Genomic DNA, 27,620 nt, shown 5'->3' on the forward strand with positions numbered 1-27,620 from the left:
ATGGATCAAAGATCTGAATATTAAAACAGAAACACTAAATCTATTGGAAGACAAATTAGGTAGAAACCTTGAAGACATAGGAGTAGGTAGAGAATTCATGAACAGGACTCAAACTGCACAGGAAATACTTCCCAGAATCAGTAACTGGGACCACCTCTGTAAGTCAAAAGAAATCTCCAGCATAGTGAAAAGAAAACCCACAAACTGGGAAAAGATCTTAGTGAACTCCCCCTCAGACAAGGGACTTTTGTCTAAAACATATAAAGAATTAAAAAAACTCAGACCCCCAAAATTCAAAGGCCCAATCCAAAAATGGGCATCTGAGATGAATACACACTTCTCAGAGGAAGAAACACAAATGGCAAATAAATACATGAAAAAATGTTCATCATCATTGGTTATTAGAGAAATGCAAATTAAAACCACACTGAGATACCATCTCACTCCTGAAAGGATGGCCAGGATCAAGAAAACCAACAACAACAAGTGCTGGAGAGGCTGTGGGGAAAACAGAACTCTCCTACACTGGTGGTAGGAGTGTAGACTGGTACAACCTTTGTGGAGGTTAGTCTGGAGATTTCTCAAAAAGCTGGGATTGGAAGTCCCATTTGTTCTAGCTATTCCACTTCTAGGCATATTCCCAGAAGAACTGAAAGCATCATACCACAATGATACATGCACACCTATGTTTATAGCAGCACAATTTATAATCGCCAGATCTTGGAAACAACCCAAGTGTCCATCAACTGAGGAATGGATTATAAAAAGCTGTTGTATTTCTATACAATGGAGTACTACTCAGCTATAAAGAAGGATCACATTGAGGTATTTATCAATAAATGGGTGCAGCTTGAAACCATATTCCTAAGTGAACTAAATCAAACTCGCATCTGTGAACACCGAATAGTTTCCCTAGTGTAGGAAATGATTCAAATATATAAAAGTATGTGGGAACTATGATTCCCCATTATGTGGCCTTGAAGCCTTATAAAGTTTTCACTCATTAATTGGAATGGCTTTATTTTGGGCTACTTGCTATTATGGCCTGTGATGCAATGAAAAGCTATTTTGAAGAAAACAAGACACCATAATAGCTAGTGCTGATTTAATACCATCTTGTTTTGAAGCCGCACCAAACTATGGCTCTTCTGTCTCCATTGATTTTATCATGTTGTATCTTGCTGGATTTTATCGTATGTGGTAGTATAAACAAAAATTGTTATAGGCAAAGAGACAATATAGAAACCACTGATCATTTTTCTGTTAGCTCGTTCTAAATACTCTATAATGCTTTCATCCACTTGAATGGTGTTACACAGTCTTGATATGTTTGATGCTATAGCATATCAAGTAATATTCAAATATTTCAAGGAAAAAGACACTATGGTAACTACTATTAAGTCGGGTTATTTGGTGGTAAAGCACTAAGTTTCTGAAAGTGTCATGCTTTAACCTGTATTATGTTGTTATGCCCTCTTTTATCTCAACCTCTCCCTTATTCATTAAAAAATTATTTTTTAAATTTCTTTTTTAAACTAAGGGGAAAAAAAATAAAAAAAAACTAACAGGATATATTATAGTAACTTGTTTGATTTCCTATTAACTTGAAGTCCTGTAATACCCCCCGTTATCTTGTTTTGACTGATTAGACTCCATTCTGCTCTGTATGACAGTATCAAGTATCAGAGTATAGGCAACTACTTTGAAGGCAATGAGATTCACTATGATGCCTATTCTGGTTTGACTATTATCCTCTTTTGAGGTTCTGTAAGATTTACAATGTTTAGGTTTTATTGGTCTTGTTCTCTACTGTTTTGTTTAACTTTATAATACCTAATGAGATACACAATTCTTCTTAAGGAAGCAAGAGGCATTATGGTAACCATTGTTGATAATCTTGTACTCTGTTTTTACATCATGTGCTATGTCTATCCTTGGTTTTGACTGACAGCTTTGTTTTATCATACTTGATTTTATTCTCTTACAAAAAAAAAGTACTCAGATCTAAGGGAGCAATAAAACACAAAATGTGTAAATTTTGTTGTAATAAAGAGAGGGAAAGAAAAGTGCCCTGAAGGATACAACAGCAAGGGTGTTTAGGTGTGTTACATAGAAGACCATATTAATATTTTTGATTGGATTACTGAACACAACTGTTTGCAGTCTCACTGTTTGAATGTTCACTTTGTGTACTTTGATCCTGTGACCTGAAACACCGTTTCTAAGATGATAGCAAGTAATCTATTAACTGGTGATAGCTTACTGTTCTTTTTTTTTTTTTTTTTTTTTGTAGTTCTGAATTACTTGTACCCTTACACTGTTGTGTTTTGTTCCGATTTTTTTTCTTTTTCCTTTTAAATAAATAAATATATATATATACACACACACCCACACACACACAATAGATATTGTGATAATAAAAGGGAAAGAAAATGTTCAAAAGTAAAGAACAACTTGTAGGTATACACATATAACTATGCATGTTTAAGTGTGCAAAATAGATAATCGTACTAATTCGGTTAGCTCATCAATAGAACAGTTTATGCTGTCATTGTTTTAACATGCTCATTTTTTATGATTTGATTTTGTAACTTGAGCAACTACTTCTAAGATAACAATGTGTATTAACTATTGTTGATTTCTTCCTACTTTTTAAAAAAATCTGTATTATTTCTACCTTTTGTTTTGCTTTTTAAAAATTATATAAAAAGCTCATCAGAAAATAAGCTCTTATTTCACAGATTATGAAAGATAATAAAGTTTACATATTGATGACAAAATACAAAGGAGATACAGAAATGCTCATACAAACAGTTTTTCAAAGTAATCCACTTTGCATAAGGTCAGCAGTTTCAATGATACTGTCAAATCTATTTCAAGTATAGCATCAGAAGAATATTTTTTTATTCACCCAGTTATGGATTACCCGGGACACTTCATTGGATAGTAGAGTCAATCAAAAGACCCACATCTGTAAAACTTTATAAAATTCCTTCTTTCCATATTGTTCATGGAAAATAGTTATGGAAAATTATCATTCAAAAGTACAGTACTAAAAATTTAAAGATAAAAAGGGATGGGGAGGGCTGGGGATTTAGCTCAGGGGCACAAGTATCTGCCTGGCAAGTGAGGTCATGAGTTCAATTCTTGGTACCAAAAAAGTGGGGAGGGGGACGGGAAAGAAGAAAAGCAAGATGTATCATGCATAGGTACAAACTCCCTATGATGAATGTTAGTGTTATATATACCTAAAATGTACCAATAAAATAAAAAGTAAAATAAATTAAAATTTAAAGATAAATATATAGCTATACTTGTGTGTGGCAAGCTGTTTATATTTTATAATGAAAGTTATTTAAGTTGACTGTAAAAAAATTTAACTATTGATACAATTTAGATATATAATGATCACACTCCATTATAAGCCAATTTACATCTGTATATGATGTATCTTGATTATTCTTTTTTTTCCAGTGTCCTTTTCAAACTTTCTTCTGCTCCTCACCGGCAGAGCTCAATTCTTCGCTCCTTCCCTCTCTCTCTCCCTCTCTCTCTCTCTCTGTCTCTCTTTCTCTCATGGTACCAAGGATCGAACTCAAGACCTTGTACTTGCCAGGCAGGCACTTATGCCTCAATTCTCATTTTATCCTTCTTTTCCCATTTTTTCCCCTTCCTTCCTTTGCCCTTATCTTTATTTCCCTTTTCCTTTTGGACAGTTTCTTCCTATTTCACAATATCTATGGTAGTAAAAGACAGTATGATATAGAATATGGTATGCATGAAACTGGACTCTATGTACTTTTTAGAAGTGAATTCTGCATGTAGAAAAAGTTGAAATCAGCAACTGTTATTCCTTTGCTTTCCATTTTTAATCGATCATACATTATTTTAAGTGTGTTTTTGTTTTTGGAGAGGAAAGCTGCTTTTGTCGTCCTACACAATCATTGTTACTCTATTGAAAAAGACATCAGAGTATTCATATTTTTGGGTATTATGTTGCTGAATAGAAGTATTTTCCTAGTTATCACTGAAAATATTTAATCAACATTGGGCCTGTAGATTATAAAACAGTATCATTATTATACCATTGAACTGATGGTAGAGTTCATTTTGTTCTTGATGGTTGTCACACAACTACAAGCGCCCAAAATAAAACTCAATTTCTCAATCTTAAAATGTTAGCCTATCCAAAGGGTCAGGCTACTAAATTGGCCTACAAGAGACAGCTATTTTCTTGCTCTTCAACTAGCAGAATTAAAAGGTCACTGTTCCTAAGAATTCTTTTATCTCTCAATATTTTCATTCAGGAATGAGAGTCAAGCTACATGCATTCTATATTATTAGGTCCTAAGATGTGGGAAATAGTAAAGTTCAACTATTTCTTTGGATAAAGACAAAGTACTATTATGCATGTTCTGACACCATATAACCCGTGAGAGGTACTAGATAAAGCTTTTAGTAGCTGATAATCGCTGAAGTTTAATTCTAAACCTATCTTCAATATGTGATTTATGTTTGTAAATTATCAAAGGACATACGTAATATGAACATAAGACACTGAAACTGGAATTTACACTAAGGGCTAGAACAAATTTTTTAACTCAATTTTAATTAATGATGTCTAACCAACTAGTATCACTATTACATGAGCACTTAGAAGACTAGACTTGTATATTTAGTTTCATAACTAGTAGCTTTTTGGCTACTGCGCTGTAGATGTTTGTTAAATGAACAAACACAATAAACACAGCAACATCCTCAAATGAGTTATCAGTAAATTAATCTGATTCTCATAGCTGTGGCATCAATATGACTGATTTAAGATTTAAAATTTCTAATGCTTAGCATATCACAGAACCAACAATCTATTTATAGCACAGTAAACAAATAGTTTTTGAAATATTTTGAAATATTCTGTACATTCTCCACAGGAATAACTCAAATATAAGCATGAATTAAGAAATCTGTTATTGCCTTAACAGATTAACGTACAACTGGCATTCTCATTATAATATCTAAAATAGATAAAGTATCTTATAAACGTCTAGTTCCAACACTGCAGTATAAAATCACCAGTAGTATAAAACCTCATTACAAACACCTAGAAATGCATAAAAATATAACAAACATCTGAAATACACAGATAAGTTCTGAAGAACACTATCATTTCAATGAAAAACTGACAAGCAGTCCAACATATTAGTATTGTAAGAAGAAAAGCAATATGCATTTGTTTCCATTGGTTTTTACACACACACACACACACACACACACACACACACACACACACACACAGAGGAACAGGGAATTAAAATTATAAGAAGAGGCACCTATCAATGAAAAGATGAATGGGGCGATGCCTGATTAAGTCAAGGAAGCACATCCACCCTGATCTGGTTTTCTAGGAGGAAAGCAGGCCCCTACATAATCTGTCACCCAAAGGCCAACCTCAGGGTCACTTAGGTCTTATCTGAAATTGAATATACACTACCTTAGTGGACCAGAAATTCTCAAATTAAGAATTTAACTCAAAAGAATTAACTTAAGGGCCAGGCATATAACTCAGCAGTGCAGTACCTGCCTGGCAAGCGCAAAGTATTCAGTTCAAATCCCAGGACACCCACCCCCATCCCCACCCCCACCCCCACCCCCACAATTAAGGCTTTGATTATTCTTAGAATACATGTGAACACAATTACAAAATCACTCTGCAAGACCATGCCTTCAATCCAGGAATTGTTCAAATAAAGACATGTTAAGATCAGCAGGCAATCATCCAAACTTTTAACAAACATCAAGATTAAATCATCAGGCACATACTGCAACTGTAAAATCTGACCACTTCTAAGTACTGTAAGAAAGTAGCAAATATCATGAAAATATTACAACAATACATTTAACCTCCTTTCCAACTACTGTAAGACAATGTCTCATTTTGATGTATTACATTTTTCCCCATATACAATGAAAAGCATTCTAACAGAAGGAACTATCTTGAAACCCTTCATCATCCAGCAGTGCTTAATGCAGTATGTGAGATATATGCCCATTTTAATACACACTATGACAGAAGAAAAAAAAATCTGACAAAACTTTGTTCACTATGCTACATCTAATAAACTTCACAGTATTCTGAAAATCAACCATGATTCCCTTTAATCCTTGCTAATGTACATATGTTAAGGTCATTTAAAACTATTTTAACACTACTTATTTTTCTTCTATATATCATATGCAATGTAAGAAGTAGTATAAAGACTAAAACACCATCTCATAATAATTAATACAAAGAGAAACGCTACTGGAAAATATATAAACTACTTAAAGTTGAAGTGTGGAGCTGTTACAAGAGGGGAAAGACGACTTTGTACCTATTGCACATTAATTAGAACAAATACAATACAAATGCAACTGTACTCATTTAAAAAGGAAATGAGAACTGGGGGCAGTGACACATGTCTTTAATCCCAGCACTTTTGAGATTGAAGCAAAAAGATGGCACATTTGAGATCTGCCTGAGCAACTTAGCTAGACCCTGTATCAAAATAAAAAAGGCAACAGGGATGTACCTCAGCTGGAAGGTTCTGGCTCAACCTCCAGTATGCAGAGAAAAAAAACAGGAGAGTGGAGAGGGAAAGAAAAGAGGGTGGGTGTGAAGTGTTAAAAATTTCAAAAAGGTAAGACCATATAAATTTTACCATAAGGTACATATTTCTTTAACCTTTACTGCTGTATATGCTAAATAGTAAAGAACTATGCCCGTACTTTTCCACCCTCTCCCTGGCATATACATACATGCAACACAGAAAATATTTCTTTTACAAATATCTCCAGCTCTTCATCAAAAAAAATCAGAACAATTCATTTTACAAGTTAATATAGTAATATCCTTCTAGCAGGACCTCAGAAGTTTCTGAAACTTTCTCTAAAGGAACTAGATAGCAAAGAATGTACCACTTTGTGAAAAGTTACAGTTCAACTATATCTTAAAGTACAATTTTGTTTCCTTCAAAGTAGGAAGACTGAATCAGTAACTACTGCTTCACAACAGTAACTCAATATACTATTAAAAAACAAAATTTAAGGAATTCCTTACTTCAGATCCTGTAGAAGGTCTTTTGCATTAAGCATGGTTATTAAAGAGGTGGTAGCTGCAGGAATTATGATAATGGGTGTGCGTGATCCTGTAAAAACAAAAGTTTTAAAGACAACAAATATTAGGAAAAGGAATTATACACTCCTCTGAAAATTGAGTTTATAAATTTATAACTTTAATTCTTTTGACTTTAAGAACTATTTTAAGTCAGTAATAATAAAAACATTTAATAATCAGTGTTGCTTAAGCACTGACTAATCAGGATGGATACCAACCACCTACATTTGTTATAGATGAACAAGCATAATGCTAGCCCTGGTTTTGTCAGTTTTCCACATTTATCTTCCAAGGTAAGTTTAAAAATATTTGCTCAACCTCACCTTTCTTCTGATTTGGGGGAGGTCTTGCTTGAGAAACTATGAGGAGAAAAAGAAATTGTGTTATATAAAAACTATATTGTTATTTTCAAACTTAGAAAGATGCCTAAAAACTATTTATACTCATACATGGTTATCTATAAAATAAAAAACATACATCTCAATGCATTTCTTTGCTTCACAAAAATATTAAAATGTCTTACTTAACCATCTGTAGTCACAAGAAAAGAAGGCGTGTACAGTGCCATGGACTGTCTATGTTCGTGGATGTTTAGGTCTGGCAAAGAAAGGAATTTCATAATAAACTGATTACTTCTGCCACAAATGTAAAAACAGTACTACAAAAGTACGTAACACTGTTGGCAGGACAGGAGGGGGCAAGAAGCGATTTTGGAAGAAGGAGCTATTGAGAGTTAAGATCTAAAATAGTTCTTATAGTATCTTCTTTTTTGCAAGGAAGAGTATTAAAAGCAACAAGGCAAATATATCTAAAGGTCTGTATTATCTGGAAATTACTTATTAGTAGCAATTTTGGTTATATTAAAACAAATATTGATCTCTTTACTGTCTGTACATGTAACAGGCTTTATAATGCATATACCTGTTGACATAATAGCATTAATAATTCATGATGAATATTTAAGAAAACACTGTTATGGTCAATTTCCAGTACTTATCCATATAATAAAGTTTTGTCAAATTTTTCTAAGAGCTATGTTTTGGTTTACTGAAATCACAAAAATAAACAAAAATTTATAAGATGTAAAATTCTAATTCATTCTGCATGATGCTGTAATAGAGAATACAAGACAGTACTGTACGTACTTGTCAGAACTTTTCAACACAAACATTAAACACTATGTATGTAAATTTCTAATAAATGTAGGTATTTAGCGAGATTTAGCATAGAATGCAGAGTGTGACAAAAGAACTTGTATGTACAGCTGTATAAAACAAGCTCATGGAAAGGGAATGAAGGAATAACATGGTACACTAAGTAAAACTGGAGATGAATGGACTCTTAAGGCAAAGATAAAAGGAATAGTACCTACACACTGCAATCTAGCTGGTATGTTGTTCCACATGAGAATATGATTTATCAATTTAAAAACCATCGCATATGTACTCTGTATATATACTGAACATGTGTTAAACTAAAGACATGACTGATGGATGGCAGGGAAGAAATTCTAATTCAAATGTCAGTTCTTAGATACCACCTTTAAAGAAATCAGAAAACAAATACTTTTGGAATACGTTTCATCTTAAAGATAACAAACTGCTTCCTACTCTTCTGTTGTAACTATGTCATTCTGATGCCAGATTATAAAGTTAATAATATAATCATCCCAGCCACACAAATACATGTTTATACATATACGTATTTATTGTTATCAACTCATCTTTCTTCTTACTGAAGAAAAAAATTTTCTTAAAATTATTTGTAGAAATACAGGTCAAAAGTAAATCTGATTAGCTAGACAGTGTCTACAGTCACAGTAAATACTTATATTTCTTTAGGGACTGATAAATAGAAAACATATATAAGTAAGAAAAAGAAGTTGATATGAGTATGACTAAAGAGAATGACAAGATATGACAGAAGGAAGGGGCCGGGGATTTAGCCCAGTGGCACAAGTGCTTGTCTGGCAAGCTTGAGGTTGTGAGTTTGAGTCCTGCAAGGAAAAAGGAATTCTAGTGCTACTTCAGTCACAGAAGTCTTTCTTCCTCTCTCTCCCTCTTTCCCTTCCTTTTTGTCAAACAAGTAACAAACAGATCCAAGAATTTAAAAAACATTTACTAAAATAAAGGCTCAGAAGATTCAGTGTAAGATGAAAGCAAAATAGCGAAGTTCACACATACTAAAAGTCTAAAGGTTTAGTAAAAACTATAAAAGAATATTAATAAGTTCTCTACTATGTAGTGACCAGGGCAGTTAATAAGTTTGATTTAAAGAAGAAAGAGGTGAGGGGTGAGAGAATAATAAAAGAAGTCTGTATGACAGAATGATCACAGTCTTACTCAGCTGACTTAAAATCATATTCCCACTTGCCACTGCCTAGGCCAGTGACTGCCAATCTTCTTAGAGCTTTCAATGATACAAGCAGCCTACTGCAGCACATGTGCCACAGGTTTGCCACCATGGGCCTGGGCAAATTATTCTGGTACTGATTACCTTTGCTAAGCCTCAGTTTCCTCAACTATAAAACAGAGGTAACAGTTTCTACATCCTGATATTGTTATGAAAATCTTAAAACATAATAATGCACCTTCAGTCCTCACCCAGTTCCTACTACGTGTTTACTAAATTCTAAACCTACAACTGATGCTAACTGCTGCTTCTTTTACTTCACTAGTTAAGCAAATGCAATGACTGTCAATTTGTGAGCCAAGTAAAAATAATGAGAAAAATACCACTGTGGTTTTCTTTTATTTTAAGTGGTCATATTAAAAACTTCCTTAACAATCCCTATTCAGTGCTTGGAATATAGCTGAGTCGGTAGCAGTATGCCTGCCTAGCATGCTTCAGGTCTTGGGTTTGCTCCTTAGCACAACATTAAAAAAAAAAAAAATTCAGAGACTATGTACGAGGTGCTTTACTATGTTAATAAATGGCAAATAAAAGAGAAACCTTGCCCTCTGAAAGTTTTCAGTGTAGCAGAGGAGTGAGATTATAATATTCAAACAAATATAAACACAAAAGGAACATATTAAGGAAGAAAAGAAGTATGTACTGGCAGAAAAGTATCTTTTAAAAGAATGCTTACAGAAAGCCTCTCAAAGAAAGTGATATTTAAGCTTGAAGGATGCAAAGCAGCCAACTTGCAAAGAACAAATGAACTGTCCACAGGAATGCTTGCAAATGCCACAGGCAGGAAGAAACCACCATACCTAAGGCAGACTGTCAACTTACTGTTTTAGAGCCACCTAGGGGGCTAATAAAGCACATTTCTGCAAGTGTGTGGGTGAATCATGGAGGAGTGACCTTGGCATCTATACCTAGTCCCTTGTTTTTTCCTCTGGCAATGTTCTCATGCTTTACTTCCCAACTGCCTTGGACCTAGGTCAATCAGAGATTGAATTCCCTAAAATTGTGAGCCAAATTAAACCTTCCTTCCTTTACCTTGTTGAGTGTAGGGTAGCACATCTCAGTGACTGTAAAGCTAATGTAGAACGCTGATATCAGAAAAGTGGCATCATTGTTGTGGCTGTACTTGACCAAGTAGTTTAGAAGCCTTTAGAACTGATTTACAAGAGGCAACAGAAAAGGTCTAGACACACAGTAAAAAGAGGCCTTAGAATGATGTAAGCAGAGCCTAATAGGTCATTTTGGCCAGAGCTCAGAAGACCAAAATAGTGATAGCTATGTGGTCAGTAAAGGACAGGCTCAGGGGATCAATTAGTATCAAGGACTTTGGTGGCAGGTGCACTAAAGCCTAAATGTGGTACATCCTGGCAGAATATTTATATACACTTGGCTTGTGTCTGAGATATTTCAGAAGACTTAAAGGTAGCGAACTAAATAATCTACTGGATAAAATTTCAAGGCAACTCAACATTAGGTTATGACACAGGTACTGCTTTTAGACACATTTAGAATGAAAATCAGGATCAAAAAAGCAGAGCATAACAATTTGAAAAATCTTAAATTGACTCAGAAGGAAACTTGTGTAAATTAGGTATGGTTGCCAAAGACATAAAAACAATTAGAACCATTAAGAAGACATCAAGTACAGTATTCTGAATTGGGACAAGAAAGGTATTTTTCAGGATGTATCAGGAATCAACAAGAACCCACCTACTCACTGCAGGGTAAATGGTACAGAAATGTAGATACTTCATTAGGAAAGAGAGTCCCTGGATCCCTGTTTAAGAAAGCCTGCCTACGCAATTGGTTTCCTGGGATTCATTTTACTATGCTCAGCCACTTAGGAACTCAGGGGCTGCTACAGCCATGGTCCCCAGGGCCTGACTACTGCTCAAGCTGGCAGCAGACCTTGGTATTGCCTATGTTATGCTCATTTCACCAGCATGCAGAATGAAAGAGTTGTGAGGCCAGGAAAGCTTCCACTCAGATTTCAAAGGGAGAGCTGGGAAGCCAGACAAAAAGCCTCCAAGAGAGCAATGCATGAAGCTATAGGAACAAAGCTAATGGTGCAATAGTCCCAGGAATTTGGGGATACTAGGAACATGTAATGTCTGCTGAGGAAAGCTGCATGACCACAATAGAACCAGCACAAAAAAAGAGGCTGCATGACCTGCAATCAGCAAGGCAATATCACTGTGTCCCGGATGCTAGACATGAAACTGCATGACTTAAAATGTTTGCCCTGCTTTGTTTCTACTTTTTTCTATCCAATTACCTCTCTTTCAAATGGGAATATTTACCCTGTGCCATTGTAATTGGGGATTATGTAATTTGTCTTTGGTTTTTACCAAAGATATAGCTAAGTCTCAGGAGAGACCTTGTCCTGGATTTTCTAGCAATGTTGAGATTGCTGAGATTCTGGGAAATACATTAGTGTATCTGGGTTGTGCTCAGGATGTTGTATCATGTTGGGCAGAATTATGACCTCAGACAGTATTTGGAGATTAGTATGGTTTAAAAAGATGTATCTGGGTATGAAGCTGATAAGAAGTGGGATGCAGTAATTAAGATGGCCTGTCAACTTGATTGGCTTGGGAGCTGCCAAGGGGATTATTAATAAAGCACACAATTGGGTATATCTAGGTGGATCCTAAAGGCTTGGGCTTAGAGTTCCTTATCCCTGCTCTGCTTCCTAGCTGTCATGAACTATGCAGCTTTTCTCTGCCACACCATTCCACCACTGATGTTTCTCCATTTAGCCAGTTGATCATACACTGAATCATCTGATATTAGGATTCAAATTAAACTTCTCTTAAATTGTGGGCTTTGGATACTGGGTCTTATTGATGGAAAAGTTGACCAATAAAAGGCAAATGTGTAAACTATAGGGATGAAAAAAAGGATGGCAGGCAGACTTATCAATTGATCCACATAGGAATTTTTATGTTGTTTGAATTTTTTTTTTAATCTCTTGAGATAGAATCTCACTATGTTATATACACTGGTCTTGAACTTCTGGTCTCAAGTGATCTTTCTGTCTTGCCTGACTACTTGGAATTACAGGAATCAATCATGATGCCAGGCGTAAGTCTATATTTAAATATAAATGGAAAGTTCTACAACTTTTATGGCAGAAAATGACATGATTTCATCTTTATGTCACACCTACCGCTGAAGAAAAACACTGTTTAGGTAAGGGATCAAGGGGTACAAGCATAAGAGTATAAAGCTCAGTAAGGACAAGTCCACAGTTTGGGTGTTCCCAAAATTATATATGATTTAAGTATGAGTTGTTTGGGTTTTTTTCTCTTTTAAAATTCCAATTTAAGGCTGGCAGAAAAAAAGGCAGTAATAATGAATTATTTTAAAAGATAATTATGTACTTGGATGTTACAAAAGTAATTTTAAACCTCATTTCTTTATGTGTCTTCTTGAGGACCAGAAAAAAATGGTTATGGACTAACACTTGTCTGAGGACCGTAATTTAACATGTGCAGAGAGAAATGATCGTTCTGATTCACATAATAGATAAGAACACAAAAAGGTAAATTTGACAGAATCTACTAACAGATCAAGGAAAGTGCCCCGTTAGCTTCTCTTAGTTTGTCGCAAAAAGCCTCTAATAACAGAGAAGGCATTCTAATCATATTTGTTGAATTTAACTGTTCTTCCTTATACTTTCAAGGGACTTCTGATATGGTTTTCTCTTTTTAAAAATAGTCTTGTCAGGGGCCAGAGATATAGCTCAGCAGCACAAGCACCTGCCTGGCAGGAGGGAAGTCATGAGTTTGATCCCCAGTACCAAATAAATAAGTAAATAAATAATATTCAACTGCAATTATACATGGCTGTTCCTCAAAAAACAGGAGTAAGGAAATTTGAAGAATAAACTATAACTTCCATGTATTTGAGTTAAGAAGCAGAGTTAACTGCTACTTATTAACGAAGCAGAAAAATGTAGAGTAAGATATTCAGATGAGAACTATCAGGCAAAAAAATATTTTTAATTAGTTCTAAGATGCCTATGGTACATCACAAGGTGGAAAAGTCAACGTGAGATCCAAGAAGATGTTTAATTAAAGATACAAATTTAGAAATCAACAGCACATAGATACACAACTTAGACTAAGCATACAGTTCTCCAACCAATACCTTGATTATAAACTGGATGAAAAAAGCATAAAAATTTTACATAAAACACACAGGGTCTAACTCCTAGAATCTCACATAAACAATGTTTCTTTAAGCAAACAGGCCATTTGTTCATTCTGGGAGATTTATGAATTAGAAGAATTAAAGCTGGAAAAATAAGTATGGATTATGTATACCTTAGAAAGCAGGGGAAAGACAGGAATATGTGGGAGACATTTAATCAGGCTATAAAAAGGAAATAAAATGGCTTATCTAATACATGTATTTCTGAACCCACTGGAAAACATATGTCGATTATTAGTTTTATACTCCCTCATGGATCCCTTAAAGTAGAGTCTTTAGATGTTTATAGTATTAACACTTTAAAATGTTATGTTCACACAGGGACTTACATGTCACAATAGTACTAAATAAATTGTTGAAAGTTTAAAACTTTGCAACACACAAAAGTGGAACTCCATCCCTGAGATACTTCATTTAAGTAGATTACATGGTTCAGTCTTATTTCCAGATGATCCAAAATCTACCTGACAAATAACAGCATGATTTCATAATCCCTCAACTAGTATATATTACATGCCAAATATGTATTCAGATTAAAATAGTAATATAGGTGACTATATCAAATACAAAACAATAGTCTTTTATAAAATGGGCAGGACTCAGTAAGCAAACAGGCCATTTGTTTACTGCAAAAGATTTCTGACTTAGAAGAATTAAAGCTGGAAAAGTAAGTAAGTATGGATTATGTATGCCTTAGAAAGCAGGGGAAAGAAAGACAGGAATGCAGCATTTATTTTGCTGCATTTCTACAGCAAAATCTAAATACTCAGAATGGTAGTTAGGAAATGTAAACAGATAAATGTGACAAAGTAAATGTAAGGAGAAGACAGTTCAAATGGATAGACACTGGGATATTTGAGGTATTATGAGACATTAGTTCAGATTAATTTCCATCAGTTGAATCACTAATGAACTATGACAGCCCAAACAAAAAAGATGAAAAAATTCATAACCTCTTACTTGATACGTGCTCTTCCTTAGAATCACATTAGAACCCAGTCCTCTTAATTTACTAGAGAGCAACACATTAATAAAATGGCTAGATGTCAGTACCTTCTTTGTCATTCTTTTACTCCTGTTCTCTGTATGCTAGTTATACAAAAAGTTTTGCTAGAGAAAAATTTTAAAGAGAACACAAAAGTGGGTGAGAATTCTCAGGCAATTCTCATATGATCTCTAAAATAACAAACCCTAACATCTTACTCCTCTCTTTCAAAGAAAAACAATTCTACATCTGTGACTCAGCTGCTTCCACAATATTGCTACATTACACAGGTAGTATTCTTTGACGCTAATTCCACCTGCTTATCCCCATTTCCTTCACTTTTTACTTCCTTCTTCCCACACATTCCTTTAGCTTCTTTAGGTTTCTGGTAAAAGCCTAGCACACACAATGCATTTCAATCATATCTGCTGAATTTAACTGTTCATGTTTATATGCTCAATGGGCTTCAGGTATGGTCTTCTCTGTTTAAAAATAGGGAAGTACTGTTGGAAAGAAATTCCAAGTTGCAACTATAATGCAACTGTTCCTCAAAAAAAAGGAAAAAGAATTCAAACAAAGTCACTGAGAGTGATATACACAGACAGACAGACAGACAAAGTGAATAACCATATCCAATGGGTTGTTGCTCCAGGACACAGTAAGATTGCCTACAGAATCACTCCAATAAAATATATTAGTGGGGAGGGGAAAGGAGATTAAAAAAAGAAAGAAGCTATGTTATATACATGTACATACTCCCCAAGATGAATGTAAACTTTGGGTACTGCAAACATGTACTAATTTTCAAAAAACTAGTTTTTCAAGCACTTCTAAAAATATTTAATATTTACAATCTAAGCATAATTTTAGAATTTCTCTATGTGGAAATATACTACTACAAATGAAGATGCTGAAATCTGTACCACTGGCACTGTCAAGTTTATGAGGCGTATCACCCTGTGCTCTTCCAATCCTTTTCATTTTCTTTAAATTTCCTTTCAACATCACTGATGAGGTAAAAAAGAAATGTAGTGTACCCTAGCAATGAATTTATACTAAATGTAAAAAAATAAAGCAAAAACAACTGCAGAACAACTAAAAGACCATTCTTTTTAGGTACTAGAAAGAGAGAAAATTTCTTTCAAAATAACTCCAATACTACCTTTGCTTACCACGTACTAATTTTGTACGGTTACAGAACTTTACATACTCATTAGCAGACATCTAAAATTCTAACCAACAAAGTTGCACATCATTGTATTAAAATTACAATGTGCTTATATAGGAAAAACATTCATATTTGCGTATCATGAATTTAACAAATCAGTAAGAAAGGGAATATATATAGACAGTCTTTTAAAAATTGTAAAATGGGGGCTGGGGACAGCTCAGCGCATAAGCGCCTGCCTTGCAAGCAGGCAGTCATGAGTTCGATCCCCGGTACCGATAAAAAACAAAACAAAAAAAAATTGTAAAATGATTTTCAAAAATCTAAATAAGAAACATTAAAAAAATTTTTTAACTCTTCAACTGTACCTGTTTATCCAAGTAAGTGCTCTTAGGGCCTATCTTTAAAAATCATTATTAAAAGTACAAAGCTATAAAACCTATTTTAGTGTTGTATATGTCTTTAAATCTATTCTATCAATTACTTTTGAATCAAATTAGGGATAATATAATGTAATAAAAAGTATTACAAAATCCAGTTGAGCTGTTTAAACACATGATAGGAAAATAAAATAAACAATTCAGCATGTTTTTTTCATTTCAACTTCATGTTCTTCTGCTAGCAATATTAAAATGTAATAGAGTTGCTGACCAAACTTTAGCAAGCAGTTTGTACATCACTGTTTTGAGATCTGCTTAAGTAATATTTGCTCAATTTTTTTAAAAAAATTACTTTTCAATGTATTTGAAGTAAATTTCAGTTTCTTAAGGAGTATTACACATAAAAACACTGTGGGGAGGGGAGTTTTATATCTTTACCTGGTCTTGGTACTGGCTGAGCTGCAGGAGTCTGAGTCTTACGGGCAGATGCACCTTCCTTTAAAAGAATAAAAATTGATACACAACATCAAGGTTCATTTTCATAATCATTAAGCACTTTAACTGCCACAAAGAAGTGATTCACTTTTTGTGTCATTCAACTAGTCACTCCATTAAATTCTGAAAGTTAAAAACACCAAACCAACCAACCAACCAACAATAAAACAACCTGAAACAAAAACTCTTATACAGGTGGAGCGACACAGGCTGAAGCAGAAGGATCAAAAGTCCAGCCTGAGCAACACAGTTAACTTAGTAAGATCTTGTCTCAAAAAAATAAGAAGGATGTAGCTCAGCAGACAGGCCCTACATTCAACTTCAAGTCACTGAAAAACATACAAAAACACCAAAAATCTCCTTTATCGTTTATGCTGTGTATCATGAGATACAGTAACAGACACTGAAATTTAAATTATAATGATGTGCAATAGATTAACTAGTGTTAATTTATTTTACTTTGAAACTGTGTATTATCTTTTGTGGTTTTGTTTTTAAAATAAAAAATTTAAATTATTACTATAGAATAGTTACTGCAAACATAACATTTTAATGACTTGACTAATGCTGATATTTTAATACTGTCAGATACATCATTACCTGTTTTAACATTGTCAATCTTTCCCCAACAGTCTCAAAATGATTAAGTGATATATAACCTCATATTAAAAAGATGTAAACAGTATTATTCTGGAGAGGATTTTGAAAATCCAAATAATTAAATATCTTTTAAAAAATGATAAAAACAGGATTTGTTATATTTGAATTATGTGCAAATGACAGTATTTTAAAAACTAAACAAATTTCAAATATACACACAATATATACAAGGAAATACACTAAATGTTGAAGATGCCTCTAAGATGACTAAGTACTTAAGATATCTTCCTTTAGAGCAATAGTTTCAATCATATTCACACTAACTTTTCGTAACACATTTTTCTTTATAGGAAGTTGCAAATGTAACTTTCATAGCTATTAGTTAATGGAGATTTTTTAGTTGTACTCAACAGAAAGAAATTACACAAACTGCAGGACAAGTTACAGGAATCTGTAATAGAAATCTCCATTAGCATAACAATATACACTTTCTATGAAATATTACCAATAGTGTTTAATTGTACTACCTTCTCTTTAATATTTGAGATTTTACACAGTAAAATAATTTGGCATATCAGGTAACACTACAGCATGTTTCCCTCTATGCACTGAATACTGAACCTTTCACATGCTAAACAAGAACTCTAGCCTATTTTTTTAAAAAATAAAAAACTTGGGGTTAGGGATTTAGCTCAGGGGCATAAGCACCTGCCTTGCAAGCAGGCAGTCGTGAGTTCGATCCCTGGTACCGATAAAAACGAAAAAGACAAAAATAAATAAATAAATAAAATAAAAAAATAAAAAACTTTATTGTGAGACAGGGTCTTTTTAATTCACCCAGGCTGGTCTCAAATTTGTAATCTGGCCCCACCACCCAATGAATAGCTAAGATTACAACAGGCATCTGCCACCATGCCTAGCTCACAGCATTTTTAAAAATAAATGACTATAAGAACAATACCAACAGAGAAAATACTTTCATTTTTAATACTGTGGTTGCTTAGCATAGGAAACCATTCTTTACTAAGAAACAATAATGGCAGCAATGGGGGAGGGGGGCCTAGAAGACAGGACCATCTTTCTCAAGTAGCTTACATTCAAGTAAAACTTTGAATGTAAAGCAAGATGAGGCATTTTAAAGGTGATAAATATTAAATAATATCATTATAAGGTGATAAATTTCCTAATTATATTTGTCTCTAAATTTATGTTGGAGAAACTGTTTTTATTCTTTGTAATCTCAGTGCCTAGTGCACAGTGTGGGCACTCAACAAATGTTGACTTAACTGAACTGAATCTAGTTTTTGAAAAAATTAGAAGACAGAGGGTAATCGTAAAATATAAATCAAAGAAATGTCAGCTTTCTGCATAAAGAAAAATAAACTAGACTCTATAACAAAATGACAGAAATAAATAATATTACTTCTATTTTAATATGGACTACTGACTTATATGGATGTGGTACAAATACACACAAAAAGTGGAAAATTAAAAAGAACTGAGACAAAAAGATCTAGGAAAAGACAGGTATCATTATCACATTGGACTATAATGTTGATTGGTTCCAAATCAAAGCTGTTATTCTCATAGAACAAAGTGTTTTAAGTTCAAAATTACCACATCAAATAACATTTGGTTGAACGAACTGAAATATCCAAATCAAGATTGATTCAACTGACTGATGAACTATATCTATATGAAAAAAGAATATGGCCTTTACCACATGGGTGAGGCAAAAAGCATGAACAAATAAATGTAAATATGAAGAAAACTATCCCACTATAAATTATAACCCATAGGAATTTTTGTCTGGTTTTGAATAAATTCAAAATTTGATTCCTTCATGTACCAACAGGGGGTGCTTTCCATTTGGGTCACCACAAAATCTTTGCTTGATGATCCAATCACTCACTCCTTTCTGCAATGTCTTATCCTCCAGATCACTGGGGAAGGTTAATATGCTAGCGTGGGTTGATCAGGAGTCCTTCCCTGGTATTATCTTTTTATTGGAGCTGTTTGGTAATGATGAACTGGAAAGTAAGTGTGGAATCATTGATGATCATGTCCTATGACTAATAGGAAAAATCTATGAGCAGGAGAGCATAAAGATAAAATGCAATGACACAAGAGAAATACAATCTCCCCTTACAATATTTACTGTCTAGTTCAAGTGACCTGAAAGGTCTGCAATACCTTTACCCACTCTTCACTATAGAAGCCATTAAAGTTTCCCTTCTCACCATTGTACACATCCTAAATATATCTGTTAGGCTCAATTAGTTGAACTGAACTTCTGTCAGCTGCAAAGAAGAGTTTTATATGATGTCTTCTTAGATTTGTGAAAATTTGAAGTTGTGAAAGTCATTATAGTATTACTTTTGTTCATTTTTTAGCTAGTACATGCACATCAAAGTTATAAAGCTATGACACAACAGTAGACTGTAAACTTCTGAAAAGAAAATTGGTCTATGGCCATTTCTAGAACTCCTTACCTACATGAGAGTTTACCCTGAAAGTCACTCAAGACAGCATGTTTGTTTTATATGCCGACTATTCCAAATGTTGCTTGAGCAGGTATCATTTCAAACAATTGATCCTTGTACTGAATAAATTTGATAAAATTGTTTTTATATTTCCTGTTATCTTACAAAAATTAACCAAAAACTATGCAATTTCTGGTCATCCTGTATTTAAATAATTGGATTGGTAAGTGGTTAAGCCAACAAGAGCTAAAAGCACATTTTACTCTGATTCCATTAGTTTAAATCCAATTCCATCACCCTTTAAAGAAGCAGCAGCAAAGGTGAAATAGTTATCAAAGGCTACACAGCAGTGTATCTGGCATGTATTAAGGAACAGGAATAGTAATTTGGCAGTAATATGAAACAGACTGACAGGTTCTATATTTTTTAAAGATACTTGGATTGGGGGAAATACCATTTGGGAAAAGAGAGGAATCAGCACAAAAACAAACCAAAAAACTGACAAATTATGCCAACTGAAGAGGAAAACTTGCTTTCTCTTGAAAAGTTAAAAGCATTATAATTTCACAGAAAACTTAAGGCATTTCTGAAGATGAAGTAACTGAATTACAATGGGTAAAAACAGTGTCAGAATCATGTTTCCAAGCACTACAAGACAACAAAGTATGCCATTTGCAAGTAATTCCTGACCGCCTTATCTGAGAAAATTAGATAACTTAAGATCTTCTGGTACTGGGAAATGAGAGTACTAGTATTTGCTGCTATTTAGAGAAAAAAATATTCAGGGCAAGTGTCAGTATGAAAAATATACTATACTGTATTTTTTTGAAAGTTCTATTTACATGAAAGGAAAATACTAAAAATTCCTATTGAAGAAAACATACAGAATACAAATGGATTATAGTATTTTATATTCTACTTTTCTGGGTATTGTATTATTGAGAGGGAAAAAATCATATTTTAAAGTTAAATAAATGCAAATTGTATTTTTCTATGTGTTTAAAATGAAGTTATCCCTATGAAATTTGGATTTGAACATTAGAATTCTCAAATGAAAATAAGCATATATATGTTAAATTACATAAATGAATTTTTAAAAATTATAGGAAAGGGAAACAGCAACAATGGGGGGAGGGTGGCAAATTACAATGAGGATGAAATACCCAGAAGATTTCAGAAGCAAATCACTTCAACAGAAATAGTAAACAAAATTGTTTCTTACAAGCTTGTCAAAACCCAAAGGCAAAGCCAGGTGGCACATGCCTGTAATTTTAGCACTTTAGAGGCTGAGGCACAAATATCACTGAAAGTTTTAGGCCAGCCTAGGCTACGAAGTGAGTTGAAGGCCGGCCTGACCTACACAATGAAACCCTGTCTCAAACAGACCAAAAATGGGAAGGAAAAAAGAACAGAGGAAAAAAAAAAAACCCCCACAGGCGTATATACTCAATACTTGCAACAGTTAACATAAAGCATAAGATTTCTCACCCTTTAAACATGCAGATAAAAGGTTCTAGAAGAAAAACTAACCATCTCTTTTCTTTCCTACCACCAGCAACTCTTTCCAGATGAGTCTACTTAAATTCCTGGTCATGTTCTCACTTGTTACCTAATAGCAAAACCAACTTGTAAAAGTAGATGTTATACCCATTTTATAGATTACAAATGTTAAGCTAAACAACCAAGTAATTTGTCACAAACCATATAGGAAGTTAAACAGCATAACAAATTCAAGTCTTTTATATTCCAAAGTCATTACCTTTGCTCTAATAACTTAACCTGGCAATCTTTGTTTCATTTTCTTACCTTCTGTAAACAAAATACCACATACTGGGTAACTGATAAATGAGAGAAATTTATTTTTCATAGTCACAAATGCTGAAAGTCCAGATGCAGATGCCATCATTTGTTATCTTCTCTGATTCCAAAATGGTAACCTCTCCACAAGGAATAGACATTATATCCTCATATCACAGAAGATGGTCAAAAATAAAACTGAGCTATCTACCTACAGACGTTTTATAAGGCACTAATCCATTCACAAAGGTGGAGCTCTGATGACAAAATCATTTCCCCAAAGGCACACTTTCAATACCAACAGAGGAGACTAAATTCTAACAGATGACTTTTGATAGACATTCAGACCGTAACACCTCATTCTGCCATATAATTATTTACTTGTCTGTTTCCCACAACCCTTCTGTGAGCTACATGGGGTGGGGGACTATCTATTATGCTTCTAATGACTAGTTCCCAGGTAATCAATCACACTGACTAGGACAGATCCTTTTGCCTTTCAATCATGATTCAGCACTATTATAATATCTAAACTGCTTTTATCTGTGCAATACAAATGGCACAAGGCCCAGGTGGCACCACACTCCAGAGGCACATACAGGCTAACTGCTTGGATCCCAGAGGTTCAGAACTCCACCTAGCCAGGCACAAGCACCAATGACAAACTCTGGGAATGCAGCTCAGCTAGTGATCTGGGTGGATCCCAGAGGTTGTATACGCTACCCAGCCAGGTGAAAGGCCCCAGTGCCACACTCCAGGTGTGCGTCCTTGCTAGCTGCATGGAGGATTTGAGCTCTGTCTCATCCAGTGTCTCAGTGCAACCCGGTGCAATCAATCAGGGGAACACACAGCTAGCCTCACAGGTCACAGAGCACAAGGCTCCAGCACCATAGTTCATGGGGGCACGCTGGCTAGCCACAAGGATACCAGATGATTGAATCTCTGCCCAGCACAGCTTGAGGAGGGTGCCTGGTCAGCCACACAGGTCCCAGAGGAAAATGATAAAACAAAAGAGCAAGATGCAGTCTCAGTCCTTCAGCCCACTGAGAACCCTGGAGACAGTGAAATGGAAGACAGTGGAAATCACACAACTAAACTTTCTGCTATCTAGGGGCTGCAGATTTAGCTCAGCGGCATAAGCGCCTGCCTTGCAAGCAGGCAGTCTTGAGTTTGATCCCCAGTACCGATAAAAAGGAAAAAGACAAAAAAAAAAAAAAAAAAAAAAAAATTAACAAACTTTCTGCTATCTAAAATGATAACAACTGAAGTAAAGAAACAATTCTGAAGCTACAGAGGAAATCAGAACAGAAATAATCTCTCACATGAAAAAAGAAATGATAAACATTGTGAAAGAAATGTTGAGTGTATCTAAAGATCAAGATAAATAGAGGAACATAAGAAAACGATGGAAACCTTGAATGAACAAAACAGAACAGATTCAAAGGTATATTCAGGAAATTAAAAACTCCACTGCAAGCTGGCAAAACTGCTTGAATGAAGCTGAAGATAGACTCTCAGACTTTGAAGACAGGATGAAAGCTTATGATCACGAAAGAAAAGATCTCTTAAAAATAACAAGAAACCAGAAAACAATTCAACAGCTGTAAAATGATGCAAAGAGAAACAATATAAGACTAATAGGTGTCAATGAAAAAGCAGGGGTCAACAAGATTATCAAGACAATTAAACATTCTTTCCACATACATTTTTTAAGAATATACCTATGCCAAAAAAAAAAAAAGGAATATACCTATGCCAAATATGAGACTAGGAATGCAAAGTATAAACAAAACGAAGGTTGACCCTGCTCTTGAGAGCACCATAATCTAATGAAGAATAAATCAATAAATTATAAATGTAGTATACACGTGTGTATATATATACATATATATGTATGAGGTATAACAAATATGTAGTCTAAACTTTTAAAAGTTATTATTAAAGACACACTGCCATTAGTGCCCCTCAAAATACTCTACTCCTCACTTTTAACACCATTACCCCATTGTTCTTCCCACTTTCTGAAGCAGTGCTGGAAGTTCTCTTTTGTAAATGTTTTTAGTTATGCTGTCTATCATGACTGCCTCGATACCCTGAATCCATTCAAAATGTTTATCTTTCACGGTCATTTTTACTTTGGTTAAGAGCCAGGCATTGCAAGGTGCCAGATCCTGTGAACATAGTGGATCAAGACACAACTGTATTTTTTATTACATTTTGTAAAGACATATTCAAAAGAAGACTTCCAGAACTGCCTCATAAAGTGGCAGAATGCTAGGGTCAGTGTGTTTGAAGCAAAGTGAAATGTTCAGAGGGGATTAATGGCAATGTATATTACATCTTTATGTACATACATCAGTATGTATTTGTGTGTGTTTTCAGTTCAATGTCTGTAACAAAATGGGATTAGTAACTGTTAAACCATTTTTCCATAAAGAAACGTTCTTTGTATATGAATAAGCAAAGAACAAACTAAATTCAACAGTATATTCAAAGTATCATATTCCATGACAATACGAGATTTATTCTGGGAATACCCACATATTTCAACACATAAAACCAGTCAATGTAATATAACACATTAACAAATTAGAGGGGAAAAACCCTTGAATGATTAATTTTAAAAAAAATAAACCACCTTACAATCCAGGGACAAAAGATGTTTTCAACATAAAAAGGCTATGCATGAAAAACCCATAGCTAAAATGTTCAGTGGTGAAAACCAGTCTTTTTTCCTTCCGCCAAAGAAAAAAAAATACTGCTTTTATTTTTGGGGGGGGGAGGTTGCCACTACTATTCAACATGGTATCAGAGACTATATTCTACAGTGAAATAAATCAGACACGTGTGTAAATACCACATTGTTTTTCTGTTGTGAGAAACTAAAAAGTATAAGGACCAAAATGTATAACAGGTATTTTAAAACAGGAAAACATTCGAATGGGAGGGGACAGAGGCAGAAAGGAAAAAAAAGGAAGAATTCTTTCTTTTTAAATGAGAAAAGATGGAAAAAATGCAAAGAAAGCTTTTGTAAATGCAAAGGGGCAGAGGAAGAAGCAGGGGAGGAAAATGGAAAAATCAAGTTACATCATATACAGGTATAAATTCTCTATGATGAATATGATCGTTATCTATGCCTAAAATGTACCAATAAAATTTAATTAAAAAAAAAAAAAAAACAAACATAGCATCAGAGTTCTAGCCAGAACAGTTAGGAAAGAAATAGAAAACAAAAAAAGCCATGCTGAGGATTTAGCTCAGTGGCATAAGCGCCTGCCTGGCAAGCATGAGGTCACCAGTTCGATCACATCACCAGTACAAAAAGAAAGAAATTAAAGAAAAGAAGACAGCCAGACTTGAGATCAACTTATAAGTGACATAAACCAGGCCCACATGTACAAATACCATACTGTCTCTCTAGTGTAAGAAACTGAAAGAGTAAATACAATCCAAAATCTGCAATAGATATTGTGAAAGGGTAAGAAACAGCTCAGAGGGGAAAAATAACTGGAATAGGAGAAAGGAGAAAACAAAGATGGGAAAAGAAAAAGATATAAAGATGATTATACTACAAATTTTATTAGTTCTTGGACACATACAGTTATACTCATACAATTTGATCAGTTTCGTATCTCTATATCCGACAATCTAATCAACACTTCTGAAGGGAACAGTATGCAACATAACAACCACTGTTTAATTCCCATCATCTTGTTTTGAAAGCCTATATTGTTATTGTTTGGGGCTTTTTGTTGTTCTTGCAGTTGTTGTTTGTCTCTTTTGTTTTTCTTCTCTCTGTTTTATTTTTCTCTTTAAAACAAACATGCAGAAGAAATCCAAACTGCAAAGGAAAAAGTAAAATCCTATCTGTTCACAGAAGACAAGATTTATATGAAGAAAACAGATTCTACATCTGCACAAATGTTATGATAAATAAATCCAGCAATATTTCAGAATCTAAAAATGAACATGCAAAAATTATTTGTGTTTATATACACTAGTAATGAACAGCCTTTAAAAATAAGAAAATACCACTAAAAAGAATAAAATGCTCAGGAACAGACAACCTAGGAAGCAAAACCTTACATGATGAAATGTATAAAACACTGTTCAAAAAAAGTTTGTTTCTGGACCTGCGTTTCTGAACCAAGAGAATTTGGATTGCTAAGATTTCTTTCTATATGTACTTCTGGAAGGGACCGTCAGAGTCACTGCAATTCCTATCAAAATCTCAGTGTTTCTTTAGAAACAGAAAACTCCGTCTTAGCATTTACATGAAATCTCAAAGGATTCCAAATAACTAAACTTCATGACAAAGAAAAATCAAAGTTGGAAGACTCAAATATCTAAACTTAAAAACCTACTAATCAGTTACTCAAACAGTGTGGCACCAGCATAAAAATATACATATGAACCAATGGAACAGAAGAAAAACACATATATAGCCAATTGATTTTTGGTAAGAGTGCCAAGACCATTTAATAAGGAAAAATGAGATTTTTCAGTAAGTGATGCTGGAGAAACTGGATGCTGTCATTTTAAAAGACATATTAAAAACTCAAAAGGTCTAAATTTAGAAGCTAAAACTATACAAATTGAAGAAAATATAAAGGAAAAGTTTCACAACATTAGACATGGCATTAATTTCTTAAATATGAACCAAAAACACAAGTCAACTAAAAGGAAAAATAGATTACACATCATCAAAATTAAAAGTTTTGTGCATTAAAAGGACACTATCACACAGTGAAAAAGACAACCCACATTGACTTTCTCCAGAGAAAATATACAGATGGCCAACAAATAGATGAAAATATGTTCAGAATCACTAATCTTTAGGGAAGTGCAAGTTAAAAATCATGAGATACCATGTCTACATGATTAGGATTTCTACTGTCAAAACTCAGAACAAACAACTGTAAAATGACACTAAAAAATAACAAGATGGGGGCTGGGGATTTAGCTCAGTGGCATAAGCACCTGCCTTGCAAGCAGGCGGTCGTGAGTTCGATCCCCGGTACCTATAAAAATGAAAAAAGACAAAAAAATAAAATAAAATAAAATAACAAGATGATGAGAATATGGAGAAAGTGGAACTCTTGCTCATGGGTGTGAATGTAATACGGTGCAACCAATGTGAAAAGAGTATGGCAGAACAGTACCTCAAAAAATTAAACCTAAAACCATATGACTCAGCAATTCTGCTTTTGATTATAGACCTAAAAGAACTGAAAACTGAGTCTTTAAACAGATATAGTGTATAGCAGCATTATTCAGAGTCGTAGAAACAACTCAAATGTCAAAAATGAATGGATAAACAAAATTGGATACATACAAACAATACAATGAAATTCTGAAAATACACCACACCATCAATGAGCACTGAAAACACAGCGAAGTATTTTATGATTCCACTAATACAATGTACAGAATAGTCAAACTCAGAGCAGAAAAGTAGAACGGTTACTGAGGCTGTAGGGCAGGAGGGAATACAGTTACTGGTTTATAGGAACGCATTTTCAGTTTAGAATGATGAAAAAGTTCTGGAAATGGATAATAGTGACAGTTGTATAACACAATGCATGTAATTTATGCCCCTAAATTGTATATTTAAACATGGTTAAAAAGGTAAATGTTACATATATTTTATCATTAAAAAAGGAAAAAAAAAGAATTAGCCCATAATATGCTTAAAAGAATAAGCAAAGTTCTACTATAAATTGAAGTAATTCCTTGAGGGATATTTACTCAAAGTACTAGTTCCTCTGTTCTTTTCTCCTAAGTTCTAGATCTCACTTGGAAGGATCAACCATAACCAAGTTTATTTCTCTCTCTGAAAGTTTGAAATCCATACTGAGATATTATATAATCTGAACCACAGATGTATGAAGCCCTTCTGGCTTTTAGGATAACTACTTACACAAAAGGCAAGAAA

General features: G+C 34.1%; 1 protein-coding gene across 1 annotated transcript in view; it reads right to left on the reverse strand.

Annotated features, from left to right (window-relative positions):
- The window catches only part of Cdc73 (cell division cycle 73), a 143,749-nt gene that overhangs the window by 31,792 nt on the left and 84,337 nt on the right, over positions 1–27,620 (reverse strand). The window contains exons 11-13 of the mRNA XM_063239805.1: positions 16,749–16,806; positions 7,477–7,512; positions 7,097–7,184 (exon numbers count right to left, since the gene is read on the reverse strand). Coding sequence (XP_063095875.1) covers positions 7,097–7,184; positions 7,477–7,512; positions 16,749–16,806 — 182 coding nt within the window. The remainder of the gene's footprint in view (positions 1–7,096; positions 7,185–7,476; positions 7,513–16,748; positions 16,807–27,620) is intronic.

This window comes from Cavia porcellus, unplaced genomic scaffold, assembly GCF_034190915.1.
Source record: "Cavia porcellus strain 051 isolate PalLab524CR breed Dunkin Hartley unplaced genomic scaffold, mCavPor4.1 scaffold_29, whole genome shotgun sequence".
Classification (NCBI taxonomy): Eukaryota; Metazoa; Chordata; class Mammalia; order Rodentia; family Caviidae; genus Cavia; species Cavia porcellus.